The following is a 26,893-nucleotide window of genomic DNA, read 5'->3' as shown; positions in this document are numbered from 1 at the left end:
AAAGAAAAAAATGGCAGAAACTGCTTTCCTTCACAAGATATTTTCTTCTTTCTCTGCAGGCTACTAGCTTCAGTAGAGAAAAAGTACGTTTTTCTCTGCTAGGACTTTGCTAGAACTCAGCAAGAAGAGCCATCCCATGCCATTTTGAGTTTTTCTGTTAACATTTCCCCTGATGCTGCAGCCTCAATCAGCATTTGATCTGCTTTCAAACAGCAGTGGTTGACAATATGACCAAATATTTGATCACTATCAAACAAGTCACCAGTTTTCCAGCCTGTCATATGCGTCCTCACTCCCCAAAGCCCTCCCTCAAACACTAAGCCAATTGTGCATGTTAGGCTTTGTTGTTTGTGGAACCCTACATTCTTTACTGGTTCAGAATTTCACTTACAGCTGCAAGTTACAGAGACCCAGTTGGAGTCTTTTAAAAAAAATCAGTTCTAGTTTTCTCATGAAACATGAATTTCATTGGTTAGTATTAACTTGGTTCAAGGATAGGTTCAAAGTCTCTCATTTTCTTGGCTTCACATGGCCAACTTATAGCCACAAGATGGGCTTTTCCACACTCAGGCTTGTACATGAGTTCCAAGCAGGAAGACAAGGCAGTGAAAAGGATAAAAGGCAATAAATCTGTCCTACTTTAAGGAATTTTCCTGGGTGCTCAGGTCACACTTTCTACATACATCATTCCATTGGCCAAATTGTGTCAAGTGGCTTCCCCATATTAAAGGAAACCAGAAGATACAGTTTTTAGCAGGGTACACTGGTCCCCAAACAAAATGAGGTTCTGTTAGTCAATTCTGCCTCATCTCTAAAAAAGCTATATAAGTTATGACATTTAATGGTGAAATTTTAGAAGCATTCCATAGGAATAACAAAAGGGTACCCCCTATTGTTTTGCTGGGGATCCTAGATAATTCAACAAATAAATACGATAAACACTGGAAACAAAACTATTGTCAGATTATGTGTTTGTCTACATTTTAAAAATCTACATTTAATAAAAGTTCAACAAAGTATGGCTACAAGATCAGTATACAAAATTAGCATTCCTCTACTACAGTAGTAATAAGTAGAAAATATAATAAAAATAATCTCTTTTATGACAATAATCTTTAAGGTACCTAAGATGGGGGCTTGGGGGGCTATCAAAATATGTGTAAGCACTCAGAAACTACAAAGTATTATTGAAAGACAAGTAGTACATTTGAGTAAGTGAAAAGAGTAACCCTGTTCATGAATTGGAAGAAAAACAATCTTAAAGATAATTATTTTCCTCCAATTATTCTATAAATTCAGTAAAATTCAAAACAAGATTCCTTATGGTTTTTCCTAAGAGCTGTTTAGTAGAGCCTAGATTGTATATGGAAGAGCAAAGGCCCAAAAATAAGAAGGTAGAAGAGACAGGCCCTATTACATATCAAGATTTATTAGAAGGCTATCATAATTAATACAGTTCATATTAATAAAGTAGTATTGGCATGGTATGGACCACTCGGTCCAAAAAGTATTTGCTATTTAATAAATAGCCCTTGCATGATTGGCTATCCATAGAGAAAAAAAAATGATCTCTACCTTCTGTGTCAGGAGTCCTCAAGACTACCCTCAGGCGAGACAAATGATTAGGAGGACTTCCAGAACTCAGAAAAGCTGTTTAACTTGTGGTTACAGTTTGTTGACAAGGGAGGATATAGATTAAAATAAGCAAAGGGAAAAAGCAAATGGGCAATGTCCAAGAGAGATCGGGCACCATACTTGTTACGTATTGCCAACCAGGAAAGTTCACCCAACCCTTGCAGTGCAGGATTTTCACAGGGGTCAGCCTTGTGTAGGCTCGGCTGCCACTCAGTCTCCAGCCCTCCAGAGATCTACATAATACTTCATTACCCTGGGCCTCAGGCATAAAAAATAGGCATTACCATAAGTCATGTTGTTAGCATAAACTATTTGTGTCACACTAATACGGTGTGGCCCCAGGCTACACACTAAAACACTGTTATCAGGCAGGATCTTCCAAGGGCTCAGAAGTCAAGGGACCAGTCTCTGGCAAGTCCTCCGAAAGGCCTCTCTTTGGAATGTTCAGGGCCTGAGCCACCTGCAACTGCTGTTTTACTTTACTGCACATTTACAAAATAAATGTCAAGTGTATGGGAATAAAGTAAAAAAGGATAAATATTATTTAGGGTAACTTTTCGTATCCTCATTTGTAAAATGCTTTGCAGAGACATTTCACATCTATAAAATGTTTAGGCAATTTCAGAGAAGGAGGATGACCTGTCCTTTTGAAATATATCATTATTAGTGTATAGTAACACAAGTGACATCTTATAAAAAGGCCTAATAATTGTTTGCATGTATGTAATCCTCTCTTCAACGGAGTTCAAAGATCTCTTTTTTAATGTCAGTCTTTACACTGTCCCTATTATGCAGGGCTTCAGTCTTGTGCAATAAGGAAAAACAGCATTGCAAGAAGTATGTATAAATTCAACTAATTCCATTGTAAGTGTTTTAATTTTGAAGTTAATATGGGAATTGTGATATCTGCATAATCGATTACCCCTACTGATGCAGTGACTCCAAGACTAAGAAGTTTCATCATTAACATGGGTAATGGAAGTCGTATTACAGAGTTTAAGGAGGAACTTTGGTTAAAAAAAATGTAAGCAATGGGTATAGACATTTATTTAAGCCTGGAAGCAAAAACAATTAGCATTTAACAAGGAAATACTTTTACTACCCTCATTATAAAATGTCTTTTAACTCATTCTTCCACCTCTGTCTCTGTCAATTCCATATACATTACTGAATTCTATCTACCCTGTAGAGCCTTTTGAAAACATCTGTTTCTTTCCACTCTTTTTATTAAGCTCTTTTTAGTTGCCTAAACTCTGACTTTCCAACTGATTTCTCAGCTTTCCCTATTCTAAACTGTCTTGCAGAATTTTTACAGAGCAACCATAAACAGTGTTTTCATAATGTCACTCTATGTTAGAAACAAAACAAAATAGATCCCAAAAGCTCTCAACTCTCTCCAAGATCAGTGGGGATTGAGAGAGGGGAACTGATTTTCAGTGTATGATGATTCCTATGGTGTAAATACAATGACAGTCTTCAAGCTGTAGACATGTCAACCAGTTCACAGAATTCCTGCAAATGTAACAATCGGCTCTTGTAAACCCGTACAAACTAACTCTCACATACCACTGTCCATGATGCACCCCAAACATTGGCTTGGCTTTCAAGGCCAATCAAGTCACACTGCAAAGTTTATAGTTTCCTGCATAGATCAAGCTGTTTCTCCCTTCTGGTATCATGCTTGGCTGCTACCTCTGCCCAGAATGTGCTTCCTGATTACCCCTTTGCCCTCTCCCACCATATGCAACTACTCATCTTTCAACTCAGCCCTGGAGCCACCTTCAGGATAGGGACCCTGCCCTCTGGAAAAAATTATCAGTCTCTCCTATGCTCCTTCTCTATGAAGACTCTGAAACATGCTTTTCTGTGGTCTCTTGCTACTAGATTGTAGGCTGCTAGAGGTCCTGGTTTATCTTTCATTAATCTCTTAATTCTTGGTATGAAGTATATGGCCCGACACTTAGTAGGTGTCAATTATTATTTGTTGACCCATAAAAGAATAAATAATATGTGCCCAAAGAGTGGTGTCTATTACTAGCTTACTATTTTTCTCTGGGAAGATAGGGTGGTGGCTTATATAAGCAGCTGCAATCAAGCTGGGCCCAAAGGGATGGGCATTCCAAAAAGAGTGAATTGCATTTCTTTCCCTTTATTGGTTAATTGCTTGCTTTATAAATATTTTAATACTATGTCCTTTTAGGGTGGCTTGGAAGTATTTGGAAGAAGGCTCAAAATATGACAACCTGGGCTAAAAAATGCTTTTTGAGGAAATACTCAATTTTGAAAACCATATCTGCTACCTTTTTAAAAAAATAATGTTCCATTTTGAAAAGTAATAATATATTTGAATATATCTAGAGGTGCTGGTAGGGTTTTAGTGAGCTTCACAGAAGGTAGTGTTTATTTCCCTGGAGCAAAAACTGTGTTGTATAATTAAGAGGTTTAAGTCTGGGTAAAGGAAATCCTGGGGTAAAATACCTCTAAAACCAAAATCAGTCAAAGGGAGAAATAAAGTTTAAAATCCATTTATTGCTTACAAACTGCAGTCCAGGGCCTTCTCTCTTTTCTGCTCTAGCAGAAGCAAAACGGCCCTCCCTTTAAACTTTCAGGTTCAGACACTCCCTCGGTTGCCCAGGTGGAGATGAACTTCTCTCCACGGGTGAGGATATGCAAATGTACTAAAAAATGCTACAATTTTACCCACAAGGGGTAATCGCTTTTGCTTTGTAATACATAATGGGATTAACAGTTGTTCAAAACTCAAATGATATTATGGTATTGGAGACATGATTCTATTTATTAAGCAAACCATTATATTGAACTGTTTCCCTTCCAGGTGGGAGGAAATGTATGACAGTCCTATTGTTGCTGTCTACAGAAGGCTCAAGGAGATGCAAGGTGTGAACTCTTTCTAACCTCAGTCTCTTAAGTTTATTATGATTTCAAACATATATATATATGCATTATATATAAATGTTTATACACACACACACATGCATACTACCTCTGCCAAATTCGTATCTATTACTGAATTCTGTCTACCCTTGTAGGGACTCTTGAAACATTCACTTCTTTCAAATCCTTTTGTCAAGTCCTCATCAGTCGCCTAATCTCTGGCCTTTAAACTCATTTCTCAGCTTTCATCAATTTTTTTCCCTTCTCTGAACACCCTTGTGCATTTTTATGGATGAAGCTTTCTTAATATTACTTTTCTGTCTGTGGTGTGTGAGTATACAAAAATGTTGGGTCAGTTCTAGGGTCAAATTTAGTTCTGTTTTATGAGGGCTCAAATTTTTTCCCTCCTAGAACATGCTAAACTTCCAGTCTGACCTCTGAAATCTTGCACAGGTGTGAGATGTGCCATGGTTTTGCTGTCTTTGTAATCCATCAAATACACTGTGCTTAAGTACTAGGGATTCAGGGCAGAGATCCTGGTTGTCCTTCAATATTATGCTTTTCTTCCATACTTTTAGAATTTCAGCTAGGCACATGATTGCCCAGGATAGATTACTGTATTTCATCAATGCTTAATTTTACAAACCACTAAAAAAGAAATAGTACACAAGATGGGGTGCCCAATAGGTTACCACTGCATTAAAATGGAACACCAAGATGTACACCTTCAGAGAAGAAACTGAGAGTCTTATTCAAAAGAAAATTCTGGAAACCCATTTATAAATGAAGCTCCAATAGTGTTGATTATAAATCCAATCTCGACATTTCTCAAAATTGTATGAAGAATTGCTAAGTATGAACTGAGAGTTTTTCAGAATGTTTTTACTTCAGGTAAAACCAAACCGTATTACCGCGCATGCGACCCCCGCAGACGGACCCTCCCAGGCCGGCCACGCCGGGGCAGGGCTGCGGTACCAGGGGCGAGCGGACCCTCCTTGCCTCCCACCCCGCGCCGCCCCGCGCGACGCCAGCCCCGGCCGGGGGTGTGAGCCCCGCCGGCACTGGGCCGGCCGCGGGGACGGCCATGGACCCCGCCGGGCGGCGGCGAGGGGGCTGCTGCGCCGGGCGGCCGCGGCCGCGGAGGGGTTCCGGGAAGACCCGAGGGGCGCGGCGGGCCGGCTCTGTTGGGGGGCTGTCTCGGATCCCGAGCCAGGAGGAGCCTCGGGAGGAGGCGGCGGCCAGACCTGAATTCCGTGAGTTCCGGACGCGCTGTGGAAATCGGGCGGCGGGGCGGCGGGTCCGGGGTCCCAGGCCCCAGGGGCGGGCGCAGAAGGTGCCCGGAGCAGTGCCTCAAGACCTTGAGGGAAGGAAGTGGGCGCGAGGCCTCGTCTGTGGGGACCTGGAGCCCATCCTCCACCACCACACCCCTGTGGGCTGCTTTTCATGACCGAAACCCACCCACAACCAAAATTTGCCTCACATTTCTCAGGATGTTTTATTTCAGGTTCAACCTGTACTGTGAAATGAAGGAAAGTGTTACTCTTTCAATTTAAGGTACAGGATTAATTTTTTTATTATTTTATTTTGGTATTGTTAATATACAATCACATGAGCAACATTGTGGTTACTAGATTCTCCCCATTTTCACGTGCCCACCACACACCCCACCACAGTCACTGTCCATCAGCGTAGTAAGATGCTATAGAGTCACTGTTTGTCTTCTCTGTATATACTGTCTTCCCCGTGACCCCCACCTACATTATGTGTGCTAATCGTAATGCCCCTTATTCCGCTCCTCCTTCCCTTCTCACCCTCCTCCCCAGTCCCTTTCCCTTTGGTAACTGTTAGTCCATTCTTGGGTTCTGTGAGTCAGCTGCTGTTTTGTTCCTTCAGTTTTTGCTTTGTTCTTATGCTTCACAGATGAGTGAAATCATTTGGTACTTGTCTTTCTCCGCCTGGCTTATTTCACTGAGCATAATACCCTCTAAGGGTAGAATATTTTTAAACAAATGGTTAAGCCCTTTTGCAAATAGGGAAAGAGTTTTATGTGCTGTTATCTGTTTTAATTTATTGTGTGACTAAAGTCACTTAATCTTTCCATACTAAAGTTTTTAAAGCATGGAATGTATCATCTATACCTTGGGAATACATTTATAGCAGAAAGCAAGGCACACTGTTGGAGAGTCTTCAAAAGTTGAGGATGAAACCAGGTCTGCGACAGGGCACGCCATCCAAGTCAGCTAACTGGATGGCCTCATTTCCTGAAGACTGGCCCTGCGGGCAAAGCGCCAGTTCCTTTATATAAGGTTCATTTAGTCCATCCATCCATCTGTCCATCCATCTGTCCATCCGTCCGTCCATCCATTTATCCATCCATCTATCCTACCGATATATTCAAGAGCTTACTATTTACTAAACATATTCTAGATGTGCAGAGAGCACATGACAACTCCTTTTCTGATGGAGCTCACATTCTTGGGATACTAAAATTCAGAATTGTTTGTTACAAGGTTGGACAATCAGGAAATTGTGGGCAAGTTGGTGAATGTTGAGCCCCTAGAATGTCTGACGTAATCAGCTTTAGTTGAAGAACCTGGCTTAGATTTTTTTTTAAAGGTATCTGGTTGATTTCTTCCTGAAGCCAGGGATAAGAACCACTGACTTAATGAATCGAGTCTTTTATGGTGCTTCACTGTTGACTTAGAAGCTGCCTCAAAATTAATTTTCCTAACAGGTGTGGTAGAAAAGGGGCAAGATATTCAGCTTTAGGGACAGAATAGAATCTATATGTCATATTTCAGATCACAGTAAAGTCTTGACTTGCCCTGGAACATACCAAACAAGGACAAGACCTTGAACTGGAAATACCCTCCCATCAGGTTAATACACAGGGGCAAGGACCTGGGGTCGGTCCTGTGTGGAACCAGGAGAGGGAGCTGAGAGAAGTCCAGCCTAACTAGAATGTATTAGCTAAAGCATTTGATGGAGTGGGTAGTTTGGATCTTCTCTGCAGCAGTACACTCATGCTGACACCCCAGACATGTGCAATGATTGAAAGGTTGGGGTTTAGATTCAGACTGTCTGGGACAGTTCTACCATTATTATCTTAAAGACATGAGCAAGTGGTTTAACTTTTCTAAGTCTCAGTTTCCTCCTCTGTAAAATGGTGGTGATAAAGTCCACCAGGTTGTTAATTTTATGAAAACTCTGGGGTGCACCAACATTTGGAGATCAAGCAGAGGAGAAAGAGCCAGTAAAAGAGACGGGAAAACAAAACGTAGTCTAACAGAAGCCTGGAGAGGAACATGTTACAAGGAGAGCATGGTCCTCTGTGTCAGATCTGCCAAGAGCTCAATGCACGTGGCAGCCCTAGTAAACTAATACAAGAAGTCCTGAGATGCAGAACCTCCATCAGGTTGGTATTGGGAGACAGTTCTCCATGGGTCTCTTGCGTTTCTGCACATCTTACAAGCAGAAGCACCCACTGCCTTTGTTCTGGACCATCTTTCCCAGGATGTTTGTATAGTAAACCGTGTTGGAAGAGAGAAATAATGTACTCCTCTGGAGCAGGGGCAAGTTTGCTTATAGCCATGAACAATAGTGAGAGTAAAGCATGCTCACTGTCCTTTACAAAGGGTTTGGGTTCCCTAAGTGCAGGATTCACTGCATGAGCAGGAACCACTGGGTCCTCTTTTCCTCTCCCTGTGGGAACTGGGGCTTGGAGGCCAGGTCATGTGGAGGGAAAGATTAGAGGTGAAGGAATCAGAACACTGAAAGACCAAGGAATGAAATTAATCATCTTCATGGATATTGAAGTCACTAAGAGTAGTAGCTAGGGGGAGTAGTGGTAGACAGGAAAAGAGGGAATCCTAGTGAGAAAAAGCACAAGTGTGTATCTCTCTTGAAGATACTCCCTGCTCTTTGATTGGACTTGGTAGCATTCTAAAGAGTCTTTGGCAGATACTGGGAAACTACTCAGCAAGAGATACACAAAATCTTTCTTGGAATCCTTTCTTTTTGGAGATGGTCTATTACTGATATTCAGACCATTCCAATTCAGATTTTATTCCCCATGTTGGAGTTGTGCCCTGAGAGCCCTGCAGCTCCCCTGTATTACAAAAAGTCTCAAAATAAAGCATGTTCATCTCCTTTAGCCTTTGTCTATAATGTGTTGCAATTTAAAGTTTGTTTCTGCCAGCCTGGCATCTACACAGCCTTCTGCAGACAACAATTTTTTCTTTGTAAGCTTCTACTGAGCGTCTGGGCTCCTCCCTGACTAATCTTACACAAACATTGTATAAATGATGTCCTCTGGGAAGTCCATGGCTACCTTCCGACCTCCTAGGCCCAAATACTACATTGCTGACTTCAGGGTGGTCCTTGGAAATACTGTTTTGTTTGGGGCTAGGAATATTTTAAGTGTGTGAGAGCACTTGCAGCTGGAGGAGAAAGTGGAATCTTAATAATACAGCTTTATAAAATATTGAAACAAAGTTCCCATGTACAGAATAGCAAAATGATAAAGGCTCAAGGCTGTTATTTTAAGTTTTTAGAGCTACAAGGTTTGCCACATGAGGTTTGCTTTCTCTTCATCCCCCTTGAATTCCCTCAGTCACTCTTGCTTGCTTGTTTTCAGTACTGCCAAATGAGAAAAGCTTCCAGAATGCTGCTAACAGCAATAATTTGGATCTTATGGAGAAGCTGTTTAAAAAGAAGGTTAACATTAATGCTGGGAACAATGTAAGTAGAAGTTGCAAGTGTGACAAGTGACTTATCTGAGGGTGGCTTGGGTTTACACAGTCTAATCGAAATAATAACAAAAATAAAAATAATTGTGCTGGATGAGATGAGGGAGAGCTCCATTGTTAGTAGTTCTGGAATGTTTAAGCTAATGGTGGAATCAAGCAGTGGAATAGGCTCTGGGTGTTTTAATTTATCAGAACAGAAGTGTACAGATCTTTGCACATGTGTACAAAATCTGTGTGTGGGTGGTAAAGCTGACTGTCAAGGTTATGGGGCTGGACTTGGTCCTAGATTGTAATTTGTGGATCATTTTGGCCTCACACATTCTGGAAAGGCAGAACATCTTTTGCTACACAATTCATCATTGTTTTCTCCCCAGAGATGTCCTTTGTTAGTTGGGGCCCTCCAAATTAAAAATCCAAAGATTACTGGTTTGCCCTTTATTGCTTTTGAAATACAGTACATCTGCATGTTGCACAGTGGGGCATCTTCTAAAACCTGGCTCTTATGTATTCTTCATGTACCTGGGTTTGGGGAAAAAGCCCACTGCCAGAAATAGATTTTCTACCACTTGGTTTTGTGGGAATTTCCTGACAGCCACTCACAGCAGAAGTTTGTAAAAGTGAACAGGTTGGGGGGCTGTATCAGGTGTTTGGGACAGTTTGTGTAGTGGCTCAGGCTGGAATGGCAGAGCTAGATTTAATGCTAAATGAAGCATATGCTTTAGTGCCCCTACTTGTACAGACAGTGAGGGCTTTAGCAATGTGTTCTCATGTTATTTGGTTTTATAAAATCTAAAATAATAAGAAATTATAACTGAAAAATAATTATAGCTTTCTGACTCTGGCTTTAAGGAGGTCTCCCTAAAGGGCGTAAACTTCGGGTTCCACAAAACATGGATCTATCTCAGGCCATGAGGTTATAGAAACTGACATCATGTATCCTATGCAATGGAAGGATGTTTAGTAGTTGTGCATGTTTATAAGTGAGGGCATATTTGTTTATGTGTATGTGGGAATTTGTGTGTCTGTGTGTATATTTTGTGTGTGCATGTGTGTCTGATGTGTTAAATGAGTTTATATAGTATTTGCTGTGCATAGACATCCTAGAAAGAGTAGAAAAATGGCAAAATTTTTCAGCACAGCAATTTTAGGAACCAAAAAAAGAAAGAAAAGGAGTCAAGGAAGGGAGCGAAATGAAAAGAAATAAGGATCTTTGAAGTTGATATCTAGATTAATTGTTGAATAAGGAAAGCAATAATCATTTTTCCAGGTAGCAGGAAGTAGTCTCCAATATACTTTCACAATAGTTTAAAATTTTTTCACGTACAACTTTCTCATCTTTCAAGCCATATTTTTATATTAAAGTAGTTGGGGAGATAGTACAATTTAGGGTACTTTAAATTACAATCAGTGTGGCATGTTATCATAAACTCCTGATGAATTATACTGTACTTTGTAATGACAGCTCTTTTAGCCTGTTTACAGCAGACTGTTGACATGGTTAATTGTATAGTTATTTAAAATCTGTAGTGGTAAAGATGAAGAACAATATAAATGGTTTTATTGAATTATCTTGGATGCTATTTTGGCTTGCATCCTTATTTACAAATAAAGTTAATAGAGGAGTTTTATAAGTCCAAATTTGACATATTAGAACTTAGTTGTAGATTGCAGACAATGGTAACATGTTCTATCATACTTTGTTTATCACTGGTTTACTTACCAAGAAAATCAGATGTTTAATTTTTGTAATAAATTATTTATGTGAAACAAAGGATAGTAAATATATGCCCAGGCACTATGAATATGATTGAGAATATGGAAGATGTGACAAATGACTTACTTACACAAAACACCCATTGTCTGAAACACATTAGACTGTCTCTGGACATCCCAGTAGCACCATGTAGGCTTTCTTTTGAAACAAACGATATTCATAGCCTTCTTTCTCTGTGTCTGTCTCTTTCTTACTTTTTTAATTTATTTGTTTACTTGAGTAAAATTTACAGTCCAAAAAATTACATAAGACAGGACATGTATGGATTGAACATCTAGGAAAAATTTTGTTATGCATTATCAAATTATTCTAAGCAGAAAAAATTACTATTATTAATGATTGCATACAGGGGATAACAGAACTTTTACTCTCTAACTGAAATCCATTATAGTGTTACCGTCAATGATAGGTCATGCAATAGATTTCAGTTTGAGTCATGTTCTCCAGTGGATTGCCAAATTCTGATATTATAACAGATGAAGGCAAGAGTTTGCTGGACACAGTTCTCACTACTTTCAAAGGCAAAAGCAAAGAGTAGATAAATAATCATAGTACAAATGCCTGATAAGAAATTATGGCTGTTCAAGAAACAAGAATCTTGAAGAGGCTAAATAACAGTCAGATGACTGAAGACACAAATTATCTTTCCGCAGATGAACTGGATAGCCTTGCATTTTGCAGTGGGGGCAAAGCATTTATCTGCGATGGATTTCTTGCTCAATCACAAGGCCCAGGTGGATGTTGCTGATAAGGTAATCTCATCTTTATTTGGTAGAATGGATTGGAGCATAATTAATGTATGTGGGAAAATTTGGTCACTTCGGTTATCTTTTCTTCACTTACATGCAGAATATCTCCATTGGCAGGGTTCATTTCAGAAAAATCTCTTTAGAGATATAGATATTGTGTGCTCTTTGTATTTGGTGACTAAATCGTTTACCTATTATCTATAGGACTTAGGCTTTTACTTTTTTTCCTATATTGACTGTAATGGCCAGTAGCACACATTTTGTGAGAATAAGATTGTTGCCCAGAGTGGAATTTGACACATGGAAGATGGAAGCTAACTGGCCTGGGACACACTAATTGACATTGCCCTGTGAACTCTCATAAGTAAAGAAGGCTGCTTCGATATTTAGTATCTGTCACTCCCCACAAATCTTTTGAGAAAAGTATTACTCTTGGGTATTTGTAATACCCAAATTACAGATGAGGACAGTGAGACTCAGAGAGATTACACATCTTACCCAAAAAATTACATTTAAGAAGGGTGGAGATGAGATTTGAACCTGGATCATCTGATTCCAGAGACCATGCTGATAGCCATAAATCAGCTAAGCTATTTGTCTATCAAAACCCACCCTGAGGATTTTCTACCTACTTTTCCCAACTTTATTTGATGCTTTACCGTGGTACAAGGAAAGCACTTGGGCTGGAGAGAACCAACGTCATGTTTATGATTTCCAGTTGTGGAAAAAGATGATAGTCTTGGTTCTCAATTAATCCAATAGACCATGCTTCTTAAACTGTTCAGAAGATTCCCACAGAGATTTTCTCTTTTCTCTCTGCACTGACCCTCAGCAAAATGCCTGTGAGGTTCATGCATATTGTTGTATATATCAGTAATTCCTCCCTTTTGTTGTTGAATAGTATTCCAGTATATGGATGAACCACAGTGTATTTATCCATTCACCAGTGAAGGACATTAGTTTCCAATTTTTGCAATTACAAATAAAGCTGCTATAAACATTCATGTACAGGTATTTATGTAAGCATAAGTTTTCATTTCTTTAGTATAAATACCTCGAAGTGAGATTCCTGGGTTATATAGTAAGATATATACAAGAAGTTGCCAGACTTTTTAAAAGTGGCTATGCCATTTTCACTCCCACTAGCAATGTAACAGAGTGCCAAGTCCTCATCAGTACTTAATAGGGTCATTTTCCCCCTTAGTTTTAGCCATTGTGATACATTTGTATTGGCAAGTTATTGTGATTTTAATTTGCATTTCTTTAATAACTAGTTATATTGAACATCTTTTCTTATGGTATTTACCATTTGTATATCCTCTTTGGTGATGTGTTTATTAAAATCTTTTGAACATTTTTAAAAATTGGGATATGGTTTTCTTTTTTTTTTTTTTTCTTTTTTAATAATTATTTTTTTATTGAAGGGTAGTTGACGCACAGTATTACATTACATTAGTTTCAAGTGTACAACACAGTGGTAGAACATTTATATACATAATTCGAGGTTCCAGCTATCACCCTACCAAGCTGTTACATTATCTTGACTATATTCCTTATGCTATACATTACATCCCGGTTACTTATTTATTTTACCATTGGAAGTCTGTCCTTTTTTTTTTTTCTTTTTTTTTTTTTTTGTGAGGGCATCTCTCATATTTATTGATCAAATGGTTGTTAACCACAATAAAATTCTGTATAGGGGAGTCAATGCTCAATGCACAATCATTAATCCACCCCAAGCCTAATTTTCGTCAGTCTCCAATCTTCTGAGGCATAACAAACAAGTTCTTACATGGAGAACAAATTCTTACATAATGAATAAGTTACATGGTGAACAGTACAAGGGCAGTCATCACAGAAACTTTCGGTTTTGCTCATGCATTATGAACTCTAAACAGTCAGTTCAAATATGAATACTCATTTGGTTTTTATACTTGATTTATATGTGGATACCACATTTCTCTCTTTATTATTACTATTTTTAATAAAATGCTGAAGTGGTAGGTAGATACAAGATAAAGGTAGAAAACATAGTTTAGTGTTGTAAGAGAGCAAATGTAGATGATCAGGTGTGTGCCTGTAGACTATGTGTTAATCCAAGCTAGACAAGGGCAATAAAACATCCACGTATGCAGAAGATTTCTCTCAGAACAGGGGGGGTGAGGTTCTAAGCCTCACCTCTGTTGATCCCCAATTTCTCACCTGATGGCCCCCCTGCGACTGTGCCTGTCTTAGGTTGTTCCTCCCTTGAGGAATCTTACCCGTCTCTGGCTAACCAGTCATCTTCCGGGGCCATACAGGGAAATGTAGAGTTGGTAAGTGAGAGAGAAGCCTTATTGTTTGAAAAGGTTAGCTTTTTACTTCTTTGCATATTTATGCCCTGTGGCTTCTATGCCCAGCATTTGTCTTGAGGTATCTTTACCACTTGGAGGAGTTATGATACTCGGTAAATTTGATATGAGGCACGAATTCTATTTAAGGGTTGTAATTAGGAAGGAAGAAGAAAAGCTATAGAAGTAGCAGGTGGCAGAAAACATGGGAAGATTGATTATTTCTTTGACATATCTTCTTGTAGAATAACTTCAGCGTATATAGGTTTTAAGCTACTACTTAAATTGCGCACACACATTAACATAATAGGAGTATAGTTACATAACCAAAGCATATCTGTAATTACCAGCCATCTCCAGTGAAACCAAGAAAACCATTAAGGCACCTTAGGCATTTGTGAAAACTTATCTATGATATGGTGGATATTGTCCAACTGAACTTGAACAGTCTGAGAGAAATCAGACAAATTAAAACAACCCATTCCTGGGGACTGTTCACATGCCATATGTTCTTTTAACAGTAAATAGTCTGTAGTTGTAAGAGTTTGGAGCGCTACAATTTGCACTTCTCCAAATTCTTGGTTGAGTTCCAACAGTATAGATCCAGTCAAATTTGTTGTTTTACTGTATGCACAGGCCAGCTTAGATATCTCCTTCCTCATTCCCATGGCAAGTCCATGAACTGGTGGGATGAGTGCATCTACTGCTGTAGCAGTGCGTGGATCTTTGTTGGGGTTTTTTGATGATCATATTCTGGCATGAGTCTTCCAGAGAGTGCAGATGTTGGAAGTTCTTTTTCATATCGTATCTTAGTTCATTTTCAGGGTAGCCCAATTAGGCTTTGATCCTCTGTATAAACACAAACAGACCCTTTGCCTACACTTTTATATGCCCTTTATACCCTTGTGTAGAACTCGTTGGAGGTTACCACACAGGAACTGCCCTTTTTTTTTTTTTTTTGCTTTGTTTTTGGTATCACTAATCTACACTTACATGACGAATATTATGTTTACTAGGCTCTCCCCTATACCAGGTCTCCCCTATAAACCCCTTTACAGTCACTGTCCATCAGCATAGCAAAATGTTGTAGAATCACTACTTGCCTTCTCTGTGTTGTACAGCCCTCCCTTTTCTCCTACCCCCCCATGTATGTTAATCTTAATACCCCCCTACTTCTCCCCCCCTTATCCCTCCCTACCCACCCATCCTCCCCAGTCCCTTTCCCTTTGGTACCTGTTAGTCCATTCTTGAGTTCTGTGATTCTGCTGCTGTTTTGTTCCTTCAGTTTTTCCTTTGTTCTTATATTCCACAGATAAGTGAAATCATTTGGTATTTCTCTTTCTCAGCTTGGCTTGTTTCACTGAGCATAATACCCTCCAGCTCCATCCATGTTGCTGCAAATGATTGGATTTGCCCTTTTCTTATGGCTGAGTAGTATTCCATTGTGTATATGTACCACATCTTCTTTATCCATTCATCTATTGATGGACATTTAGGTTGCTTCCAATTCTTGGCTATTGTAAATAGTGCTGCAATAAACATAGGGGTGCATCTGTCTTTCTCAAACTTGATTGCTGCGTTCTTAGGGTAAATTCCTAGGAGTGCAATTCCTGGGTCAAATGGTAAGTCTGTTTTGAGCATTTTGATATACCTCCATACTGCTTTCCACAATGGTTGAACTAACTTACATTCCCACCAGCAGTGTAGGAGGGTTCCCCTTTCTCCACAGCCTCGCCAACATTTGTTGTTGTTTGTCTTTTGGATGGCAGCCATCCTTACTGGTGTGAGGTGATACCTCATTGTAGTTTTAATTTGCATTTCTCTGATAATTAGCGATGTGGAGCATCTTTTCATGTGTCTGTTGGCCATCTGTATTTCTTTTTTGGAGAACTGTCTGTTCAGTTCCTCTGCCCATTTTTTAATTGGGTTATTTGTTTTTTGTTTGTTGAGGCATGTGAGCTCCTTATATATTCTGGACGTCAAGCCTTTATCGGATGTGTCATTTTCAAATATATTCTCCCATACTGTAGGGATCCTTCTTGTTCTATTGATGGTGTCTTTTGCTGTACAGAAGCTTTTCAGCTTCATATAGTCCCACTTACTCATTTTTGCTGTTGTTTTCCTTGCCCGGGGAGATATGTTCAAGAAGAGGTCACTCATGTTTATGTCTAAGAGGTTTTTGCCTATGTTTTCTTCCAAGAGTTTAATGGTTTCATGGCTTACATTCAGGTCTTTGATCCATTTTGAGTTTACTTTTGTATATGGGGTTAGACAATGGTCCAGTTTCATTCTCCTACATGTAGCTGTCCAGTTTTGCCAGCACCACCTGTTGAAGAGACTGTCATTTCGCCATTGTATGTCCATGGCTCCTTTATCAAATATTAATTGACCATATATGTCTGGGTTAATGTCTGGATTCTCTAGTCTGTTCCATTGGTCTGTGGCTCTGCTCTTGTGCCAGTACCAAATTGTCTTGATTACTATGGCTTTATAGTAGAGCTTGAAGTTGGGGAGTGAGATCCCCCCTACTTTATTCTTCTTTCTCAGGATTGCTTTGGCTATTCGGGGTCTTTGGTGTTTCCATATGAATTTTTGAATTATTTGTTCCAGTTCATTGAAGAATGTTGCTGGTAGTTTCATAGGGATTGCATCAAATCTGTATATTGCTTTGGGCAGGATGGCCATTTTAACGATATTAATTCTTCCTAGCCACGAGCATGGGATGAGTTTCCATCTGTTAGTGTCCCCTTTAATTTCTCTTAAGAGTGACTTGTAGTTTTCAGAGTATAAGTCTTTCACTTCTTTGGTTAGGTTTATTCCTAGGTATTTTATTTTTTTTGATGCAATTGTGAATGGAGTTGTTTTCCTGATTTCTCTTTCTGTTGGTTCATTGTTAGTATACAGGAAAGCCACAGATTTCTGTGTGTTGATTTTGTATCCTGCAACTTTGCTGTATTCCGACATCAGTTCTAGTAGTTTTGGGGTGGAGTCTTTAGGGTTTTTTATGTACAGTATCATGTCATCTGCAAATAGTGACAGTTTAACTTCTTCTTTACCAATCTGGATTCCTTGTATTTCTTTATTTTGTCTGATTGCCGTGGCTAGGACCTCCAGTACTATGTTAAATAACAGTGGAGAGAGTGGGCATCCCTGTCTAGTTCCTGATCTCAGAGGAAATGCTTTCAGCTTCTCACTGTTCAATATAATGTTGGCTGTGGGTTTATCATAGATGGCCTTTATTATGTTGAGGTACTTGCCCTCTATTCCCATTTTGCTGAGAGTTTTTAACATGAATGGATGTTGAACTTTGTCAAATGCTTTTTCAGCATCTATGGAGATGATCATGTGGTTTTTGTCTTTCTTTTTGTTGATGTGGTGGATGATGTTGATGGACTTTCGAATGTTGTACCATCCTTGCATCCCTGGGATGAATCCCACTTGGTCATGGTGTATGATCCTTTTGATGTATTTTTGAATTCGGTTTGCTAATATTTTGTTGAGTATTTTTGCATCTACGTTCATCAGGGATATTGGTCTGTAGTTTTCTTTTTTGGTGGGGTCTTTGCCTGGTTTTGGTATTAGGGTGATGTTAGCTTCATAGAATGAGTTTGGGAGTATCCCCTCCTCCTCTATTTTTTGGAAAACTCTAAGGAGAATGGGTATTATGTCTTCCCTGTATGTCTGATAAAATTCCGAGGTAAATCCATCTGGCCCGGGAGTTTTGTTCTTTGGTAGTTTTTTGATTACCGCTTCAATTTCGTTGCTGGTAATTGGTCTGTTTAGATTTTCTGTTTCTTCCTGCGTCAATCTTGGAAGGTTATATTTTTCTAGGAAGTTGTCCATTTCTCCTAGGTTTCCCAGCTTGTTAGCATATAGGTTTTCATAGTATTCTCCAATAATTCTTTGCATTTCTGTGGGTTCCGTCGTGATTTTTCCTTTCTCGTTTCTGATACTGTTGATTTGTGTTGACTCTCTTTTCTTCTTAATAAGTCTGGCTAGAGGCTTATCTATTTTGTTTATTTTCTCAAAGAACCAGCTCTTGGTTTCATTGATTTTTGCTATTGTTTTATTCTTCTCAATTTTATTTATTTCTTCTCTGATCTTTATTATGTCCCTCCTTCTGCTGACCTTAGGCCTCATCTGTTCTTCTTTTTCCAATTTCGATAATTGTGACATTAGACCATTCATTTGGGATTGCTCTTCCTTTTTTAAATATGCTTGGATTGCTATATACTTTCCTCTTAAGACTGCTTTTGCTGCGTCCCACAGAAGTTGGGGCTTAGTGTTGTTGTTGTCATTTGTTTCCATATATTGCTGGATCTCCATTTTGATTTGGTCATTGATCCATTGATTATTTAGGAGCGTGTTGTTAAGCCTCCATGTGTTTGTGAGCCTCTTTGCTTTCTTTGTACAGTTTATTTCTAGTTTTATGCCTTTGTGGTCTGAAAAGTTGGTTGGTAGGATTTCAATCTTTTGGAATTTTCTGAGGCTCTTTTTGTGGCCTAGTATGTGGTCTATTCTGGAGAATGTTCCATGTGCACTTGAGAAGAATGTATATCCCGCTGCTTTTGGATGTAGAGTTCTATAGATGTCTATTAGGTCCATCTGCTCTACTGTGTTGTTCAGTGCTTCCGTGTCCTTACTTATTTTCTGCCCAGTGGATCTATCCTTTGGGGTGAGTGGTGTGTTGAAGTCTCCTAGAATGAATGCATTGCAGTCTATATCCCCCTTTAGTTCTGTTAGTATTTGTTTCACATATGCTGGTGCTCCTGTGTTGGGTGCATATATATTTAGAATGGTTATATCCTCTTGTTTGACTGAGCCCTTTATCATTATGTAGTGTCCTTCTTTATCTCTTGTTACTTTCTTTGTTTTGAAGTCTATTTTGTCTGATATTAGTACTGCAACCCCTGCTTTCTTCTCACTGTTGTTTGCTTGAAATATGTTTTTCCATTCCTTGACTTTTAGTCTGTACATGTCTTTGGGTTTGAGGTGAGTTTCTTGTAAGCAGCATATAGATGGGTCTTGCTTTCTTATCCATTCTGTTACTCTGTGTCTTTTGATTGGTGCATTCAACCCATTAACATTTAGGGTGACTATTGAAAGATATGTACTTATTGCCATTGCAGGCTTTAAATTCGTGGTTACCAAAGGTTCAAGGTTAGCCTCTTTAGTATCTTACTGCCTAACTTAGCTCGCTTATTGAGCTGTTATATAGACTGTCTGGAGATTCTTTTCTTCTCTCCCTTCTTGTTCCTCCTCCTCGATTCTTCATATGTTGGGTGTTTTGTGCTGTGCTCTTTCTAGGAGTGCTCCCATCTAGAGCAGTCCCTGTAAGATGTTCTGTAGAGGTGGTTTGTGGAAAGCAAATTTCCTCAGCTTTTGTTTGTCTGGGAATTGTTTAATCCCACCGTCATATTTGAATGATAGTCTTGCTGCATACAGTATCCTTGGTTCAAGGCCCTTCTGTTTCATTGTATTAAATATATCATGCCATTCTCTTCTGGCCTGTCGGGTTTCTGTTGAGAAATCTGATGTTAGCCTGATGGGTTTCCCTTTATAGGTGACCTTTTTCTCTCTAGCTGCCTTTAACACTCTTTCCTTGTCCTTGATCTTTGCCATTTAAATTATTATGTGTCTTGGTATTGTCCTTCTTGGATCCTTTCTGTTGGGGGTTCTGTGTATTTCCGTGGTCTGTTCGATTACTTCCTCCCCCAGTGTGGGGAAGTTTTCAGCAATTATTTCTTCTAAGATACTTTCCATCTCTTTTCCTCTCTCTTCTTCTTCTGGGATCCCTATAATACGGATATTGTTCCTTTTGGATTCGTCACACAGTTCTCTTAACATTGTTTCATTCCTGGAGATCCTTTTGTCTCTCTCTATGTCAGCTTCTATGCGTTCCTGTTCTCTGATTTCAATTCCATCAATGGCCTCTTGCATTCTATCCATTCTGCTTATAAACCCTTCCAGAGTTTGTTTCATTTCTGCGATCTCCTTTCTGGCATCTGTGATCTCCTTCCGGACTTCATCCCATTTCTCTTGCGTATTTCTCTGCATCTCTGTCAGCATGTTTATGATTCTTATTTTGAATTCTTTGTCAGGAAGACTGGTTAGGTCTGTCTCCTTCTCTGGTGTTGTCTCTGTGATCTTTGCCTGTAGCTTTGCCTTTTCATGGTGATAGGAATAGTCTGCAGAACTGGGATGAGTGACAGCTGGAAGGACTTCCTTTCTTGTTGGTTTGTGGCCCTCCTCTCCTGGGAGAACAGCGACCTCTAGTGGCTTGTGCTGCGCAGCTGCGTGCAGACAGGCTTTCTGCTTCCTGCCCGGCTGCTATGGAGTTAATCTCCGCTGTTGCTGTGGGCGTGGCCTGGCTCGGGCAGCTACTCCAAAATGGTGGAGTCGCGTTGGAGCCGGAGCTGCTGGGAGGCTATTTATCTCTGTAAGGGGCCTGCCTGCTCCCTGCAGCCCAGGGGTTAGGGTGCCCAGAGATCCCGGATTCCCTACCTCTGGATTAAGTGACCCGCCCTGCCCCTTTAAGACTTCCAAAAAGCACCCGCCAAAACAAAACAACGACCACAAAAAAAAAAAAAAATAAGAAAAAAAAAATTTTTTTAATTAAAAAAAAAAAAAAAAGTTTTTAATAAAAAAAAAAAAAAAAAAGGGGGTGGTCGTTCGTTTTTCTTTATTCTCCGGTGCCAGCCTCAGGCCTCTGCTCACCGGTCTTTCTGCCCTGTTTCCCTAGTATTGGGGTCCCTATCCCTTTAAGACTTCCAAAAAGCGCTCGCCAAAACAAAACAGCAAAAAAGCAAAAAAAAAAAAATGGTCACGTGCTTTTCTTATGTCCTCTGTCGCCCAGCCTCCAGTGCCCGCTCACTGTTCTTGCTGCCCTGTTTCCCTAGTATTGGGGTCCCTATCCCTTTAAGACTTCCAAAAAGCGCTCGCCAAAACAAAACAGCAAAAAAGCAAAAAAAAAAAAATGGTCGCGTGCTTTTCTTATGTCCTCTGTCGCCCAGCCTCCAGTGCCTGCTCACTGTTCTTGCTGCCCTGTTTCCCTAGTATTGGGGTCCCTATCCCTTTAAGACTTCCAAAAAGCGCTCGCCAAAACAAAATAGCAAAAAAGCAAAAAAAAAAATGGTCGCGCGCTCTTCTTATGTCCTCTGTCGCCCAGCCTCCAGTGCCTGCTCACTGTTCTTGGCTCCCTGTTTCCCTAGTATTGGGGTCCCTATCCCTTTAAGACTTCCAAAAAGCGCTCGCCAAAACAAAACAGCAAAAAAGCAAAAAAAAAAAAATGGTCGCGCGCTTTTCTTATGTCCTCTGTCGCCCAGCCTCCAGTGCCTGCTCACTGTTCTTGCTGCCCTGTTTCCCTAGTATTGGGGTCCCTATCCCTTTAAGACTTCCAAAAAGCGCTCGCCAAAACAAAACAGCAAAAAAGCAAAAAAAAAAATGGTCGCGCGCTTTTTTTATGCCCTCTGTCGCCCAGCCTCCAGTGCCTGCTCACTGTTCTTGCTGCCCTGTTTTCCTAGTATCGAGCGCCCTGCACTCTGGCCCGGATGGCTGGGGCTGGGTGTTCGGCTGTCCTGGGCTCCGTCTCCCTCCCGCTGCCTGCTCTTCTCCCGCCGGGAGCTGGGGGGAGGGGCGCTCGGCTCCCGCCTGGCCAGGGCTTGTATCTTACCCCCTTCGCGAGGCGCTGGGTTCTCTCAGGTGCGGATGTGGTCTGGATATTGTCCTGTGTCCTCTGGTCTTTATTCTAGGAAGGGTTGTCTTTGTTATATTTTCATAGATATATGTTGTTTTGGGAGGAGATTTCCGCTGCTCTACTCACGCCGCCATCTTCCGCCCCTCCATATTGTTTTCTTATTGTTGAGTTTTTTCTTAGTTTTTTAAAAAACATTAATATGTATATTTTTATTATTATTTTTATCATCAAATGTATATCACAGTGATTCAACAGTCCCCCTCCTGTCTCCCTCACCCACTTCCCTCCCCCCTGGTAACCATTAGTCACTTCTCAGTATCTATGAGTCTAATGCTGTTTTGTTCCCTCTGTTTTGCTTTGTTTTTATATTCTACAAATAAGTGAAATAATATGGTATTTGTCTTTCTCCACCTGGCTTATTTCAGTGAGCATAATACCCTCTAGATCCATCCATGTTGTCACAAATGGCAGGATTTCTTTTTTTTTTTTATGGCTGAATGATGTTCCATTGTGTATATGTACCACATTTTCTTTATCCATTCAATGGACACTTAGGTTGTTTCCATTACCTTGGCTATTGCAAACAATATGGCAATAAACAAGGGGAGCATATATCTTTTTGAATCAGTGACTTTGTTTTCTTTGGGTAAATTCCTAGGAGTGGAATTACTGGGTCACATGGTATTTCTATTTTTAGTTTTTTGAGGAACTGCCATACTGCTTTCCACAGTGGTTATACCAATTTGCATTCCCACCAACAGTGTAGGAGGGTTCCTATTTCTCTGCATCCCCACCAGCATTTGTTGTTTCTTGTCTTTTGGATAGTGGCCATTCTAACTGGTGTGAGGTGATATCTCATGGTGGTTTTAATTTGCATTTCACTGATGATTAGTGATGTGGAGCATCTGTTTATGTACCTGTTGGCCACCTGAATTTCTTCTTTGGAGAATTGTCTGTTCCTATGCTCTGCCCATTTTTTAACTAGCTATTTGCTTTTTGGCTGATGAGTCATGTGAGTTCTTTGTATATTTTGGATGTTAATCCCTTGTCAGATATGTTGTTTACAAATATATTCTCCCATACTGTAGAATGCCTTTTTGTTCTATGGATGGTATCCTTTGCTGTACAGAAGCTTTTTAACTTGATGTAGTCCCATTTGTTCATTTTTTCTTTTGTTTCCCTTGCCCGGGGAGATGCATTCAGGAAAAAGTTGCTCATGTTCATATTCAAGAGATTTTTGCCTATGTTTTCTTCTAAGACTTTCATGGTTTCATGATGCACATTCAGGTCTTTGATCCATTTCGAGTTTCCTTTTGTGTATGCAGTTAGAAAATAATCCAGTTTCATTCTCTTACATGTAGCTGTCCAGTTTTGCCAACACCTTTTGTTGAAGAGGCTGTCATTTCCCCATTGTATGTCCATGGCTCCTTTATCATGTATTAATTGACCATATATGCTTGGGTTTATATCTGGGCTCTCTATCCTGTTCCATTCATCTATGGGTCTGTTCTTGTGCCAGTACCAAATTGTCTTGATTACTGTGACTCTGTAGTAGAGCTTGAAGTCAGTGAGCATAATCCCCAGCTTTATTCTTTCTTCTCAGGATTGCTCTGGCTATTCAGGGTATTTGGTCATTCCATATGAATTTTAGAACTATTTGCTCTAGTTTGTTGAAGAATGCCATTGGTATTTTTATAGGGATTCATTGAATCTGTAGATTGCTTTAGGCAGGATGGCCATTTTGACAATACTAATTCTTCCTATCCATGAGCATGGGATATGTTTCCATTTATTGGTATCTTCTTTAATTTTTTCTTATGAGTGTCTTGTAGTTTTCAGAGTATAGGTCTTTCACTTCCTTGATTAGGTTTAGTCCTAGATATTTTATTCTTTTTGATGTGAATGTGATTGTGAATGGAATTGTTTTCCTGATTTCTCTTTCTGCTAGTTCATTGTTAGTATATAGGAATGCAACAGATTTCTGTGTATTAATTTTGTATCCTGCAACTTTGCTGAATTCAGATATTAGTTCTAGTAGTTTTGGAGTAGATTCCTTAGGGTTTTTTATGTACAATATCATGTCATCTGCAAACAGTGACCGTTTAACTTCTTCTTACCAATCTGGATGCCTTTTATTTCTTTGTGTTGTCTTATTGTTGTGGTTAGAACCTCCAGAACTATGCTGAATAAAAGTGGGGAGAGTGGGCATCCTTGTCTTGTTCCCAATCTTAAAGGAAAAGCTTTCAGGTTTTCACTATTAAGTATGATGTTTGCTGTAGGTTTGTCATATACGGCCTTTATTATGTTGAGGTACTTGCCCTGTATACCCATTTTATTGAGAGTTTTTATCATGAATGGATGTTGAGTTTTATCAAATGCTTTTTCAGCATCTATGGAGATGATCATGTGGTTTTTGTCCTTCTTTTTGTTAATGTGGTGTATGATGTTGATGGATTTTCGAATATTGTACCATCCTTGCATCCCTAGAATAAACCCTACTTGATCATGTTGGATGATCTTTTTGATGTATTTTTTAATTCAATTTGCTAATATTTTGTTGAATTTTTTGCATCTATGTTCATTAGGGATATTGGTCTGTAATTTTATTTTTTTGTGGTGTCTTTGCCTGGTTTTGGTATTAGAGTGATGCTGGCCTCATAGAATGGGTTTGGGACTATTCCCTCCTCTTCTACTTTTTGGAAAACTTTAAGGAGGATGGGTACTAGGTCTTCACTAAATGTTTGATAAAATTCAGTGGTGAAGCCATCTGGTCCAGGAGTTTTGTTCTTAGGGATTTTTTTTGATTACCAGTTCAGTTTTGTTGCTGGTAATTGGTCTGTTCAGATTTTCTGTTTCTTCCTGGGTCAGACTTGGAAGATTGTATTTTTCTAGAAAGTTGTTCATATCTTCTAGGTTATCCAGTTTGTAAGTATATAATTTTTCATAGTATTCTCTAATAATTCTTTGTATTTCTGTGGTGTCTGTAGTGATTTTCCCTTTCTCATTTCTGATTCTGTTTATGTGTGTAGACTCTGTTTTTTTCTTGGTAAGTCTGGCTAGGGGTTTATCTATTTTGTTTATTTTCTCAAAGAACCAGCTCCTGCTTTCATGGATTCTTTCTATTGTTTTATTTTCTTGATTTTATTTATTTATTTTCTTATTTTTATTATGTCCCTCCCTATACTGACTTTGGGCCTCATTTGTTCTTCTTTTTCTAGTTTTGTTAATTGTGAGTTTAGACTATTCATATGGGATTGTTCTTCTTTCCTGAGGTAGGCCTATATTGCAATTTACTTCCCTCTTATCATGGCCTTCACTGTGTCCCACAGATTTTGCAGTGTTGAATTATTGTTGTCATTTGTCTCCATATATTGCTTGATCTCTGTTTTTATTTGGTCATTGATCCATTGATTATTTAGGAGCATGTTATTAAGCCTCCATGTGTTTGTGGGCTTCTATGTTTTCTTTGTGTAATTTATTTCTAGTTTCATACCTTTGTGGTCTGAGAAGCTGGTTGGTACAATTTCAGTCTTTCTGAATTTACTGAGGCTCTTTTTGGGGCCTAATAGATGATCTATTCTTGAAAATGTTCCATGTGCACTTGAGAAGAATGTATATTCTTTTGCTTTTGGATAGAGTGTTTGTTCTGTAGATGCCCGTTAGGTCTGTCTGTTCTAATACATTGTTCAGTGCCTCAGTCTCCTTACTTATTGTCTGTCTGGTTGATCTGTTGTTTGGAGTGAGTAGTGTGTTAAAGTCTCCTAAAATGAATGAATTGCATTTGATTTCCCCCTTTAATTCTGTTAGTATTTGTTTCACATACGTAGGTGCTCCTGTGTTGGGTGCATAGATATTTATAATGGTTATATCCTCTTGTTGGACTGACCCCTTTATCATTATGTAATGTCCTTCTTTGTCTCTTGTTACTTTCTTTGTTTTGAAGTCTATTTTGTCTGATACCTCCCAGAAACCTTTCACCAGTTTACCTTCACATAAGTCATGTGGAATTACTTTAATTGTTCCATTTATCACTAGCAAATTAGTAGCAAAGACAGAATAAGGGGCATGGATTTTTTCCCTACTGTTTCAAACAGCTATGTCTTTTAATTTAAAACTTTAAAGAGCTATAAATTTTACTTGAAAGCCAGTCAGAGAGAGACAAATACCTTATGATTTCACTTACATATGGAATCTAACAAAACAAAACAGAAATAGACTCATAGATGTTGAGAAGAATTTGTTGGTTACCATAGGGGAGAGACTGTGGTGGATTGGTGAAATAGGTGAAGGGGATTAAGAGGCACAAAAATATCAATTAGAATGTAAATTAGTCATGGATCTGAAAGTACAGCATAGAAAAAATAGTAATATTGTAATATATTTCTGTGTTAACAGATATTAACTACACTAGTTGAGGTGAGCATTTAATAATGTAGATTAATGTTGAGTCACTATGTTGTGTACTTGAAACCAATATAATATTGAATATTGACTATACTTCAATACAAAAAAACCTATAAATTTCACTTGAAACTGTGGATAGTGAGTTGCACACTCTGGACCACAGCTTTAACCGAAATGAACCTCCCAGAAACTCCAGTGCAGCTGTGACTGTTGGAGGGGCATTTTGCTCAGTGCAGGGGACTCTACCATGTGTATGTTTCTGTTGCTGGAGGGGGACACTGCCCTGCACCTCACAGCAAAGCATGGTCACAGCCCTGTGGTCCCGTTGCTGCTAACCCAGTGGCAAGAAACAAATAAAACCAATGAGGTAGGTGGAGGTGTTCATCATAGGTGGGCATGAGACTCGAAAGTAGAAGGAACTGGGGGAATTGCTCAAGAAAGGAATGAGAAGAAAACAAAGATATTAGTGCCACAGGGTGTAAAAGTGATGCTAGAAGATTCTTTCTTTTTTGAAATATCTCACAGCAAGTCATTTGTTAATCCATTCATTTATTTACCCATTCAATTAAAAATATTTGCTTAATATGTACTCTGTGCTAGGTAGAGTGTGTGTTCTTATTCTAGAAGACTTCAGGGCAAGAAGGGCATGCAAAAAATAATAA

At 39.3% G+C, this 26,893-nt stretch overlaps 1 protein-coding gene across 1 annotated transcript in view; it reads left to right on the top strand.

Annotated features, from left to right (window-relative positions):
* The first annotated feature begins 5,500 nt into the window (after positions 1–5,500).
* ANKDD1B (ankyrin repeat and death domain containing 1B) overlaps positions 5,501–26,893 on the top strand; it is a 57,690-nt gene continuing 36,297 nt past the window's right edge. Inside the window, 4 exon segments of the mRNA XM_057497507.1 lie at positions 5,501–5,783; positions 9,167–9,270; positions 11,706–11,804; positions 26,419–26,598. Of these exon segments, the coding sequence (XP_057353490.1) occupies positions 5,615–5,783; positions 9,167–9,270; positions 11,706–11,804; positions 26,419–26,598 (552 nt within the window). The 5' untranslated portion in view covers positions 5,501–5,614.

This window comes from Manis pentadactyla, chromosome 2 (genome assembly GCF_030020395.1).
Source record: "Manis pentadactyla isolate mManPen7 chromosome 2, mManPen7.hap1, whole genome shotgun sequence".
Classification (NCBI taxonomy): domain Eukaryota; kingdom Metazoa; phylum Chordata; class Mammalia; order Pholidota; family Manidae; genus Manis; species Manis pentadactyla.
This window is presented reverse-complemented; position numbering and strand designations above follow the sequence as displayed.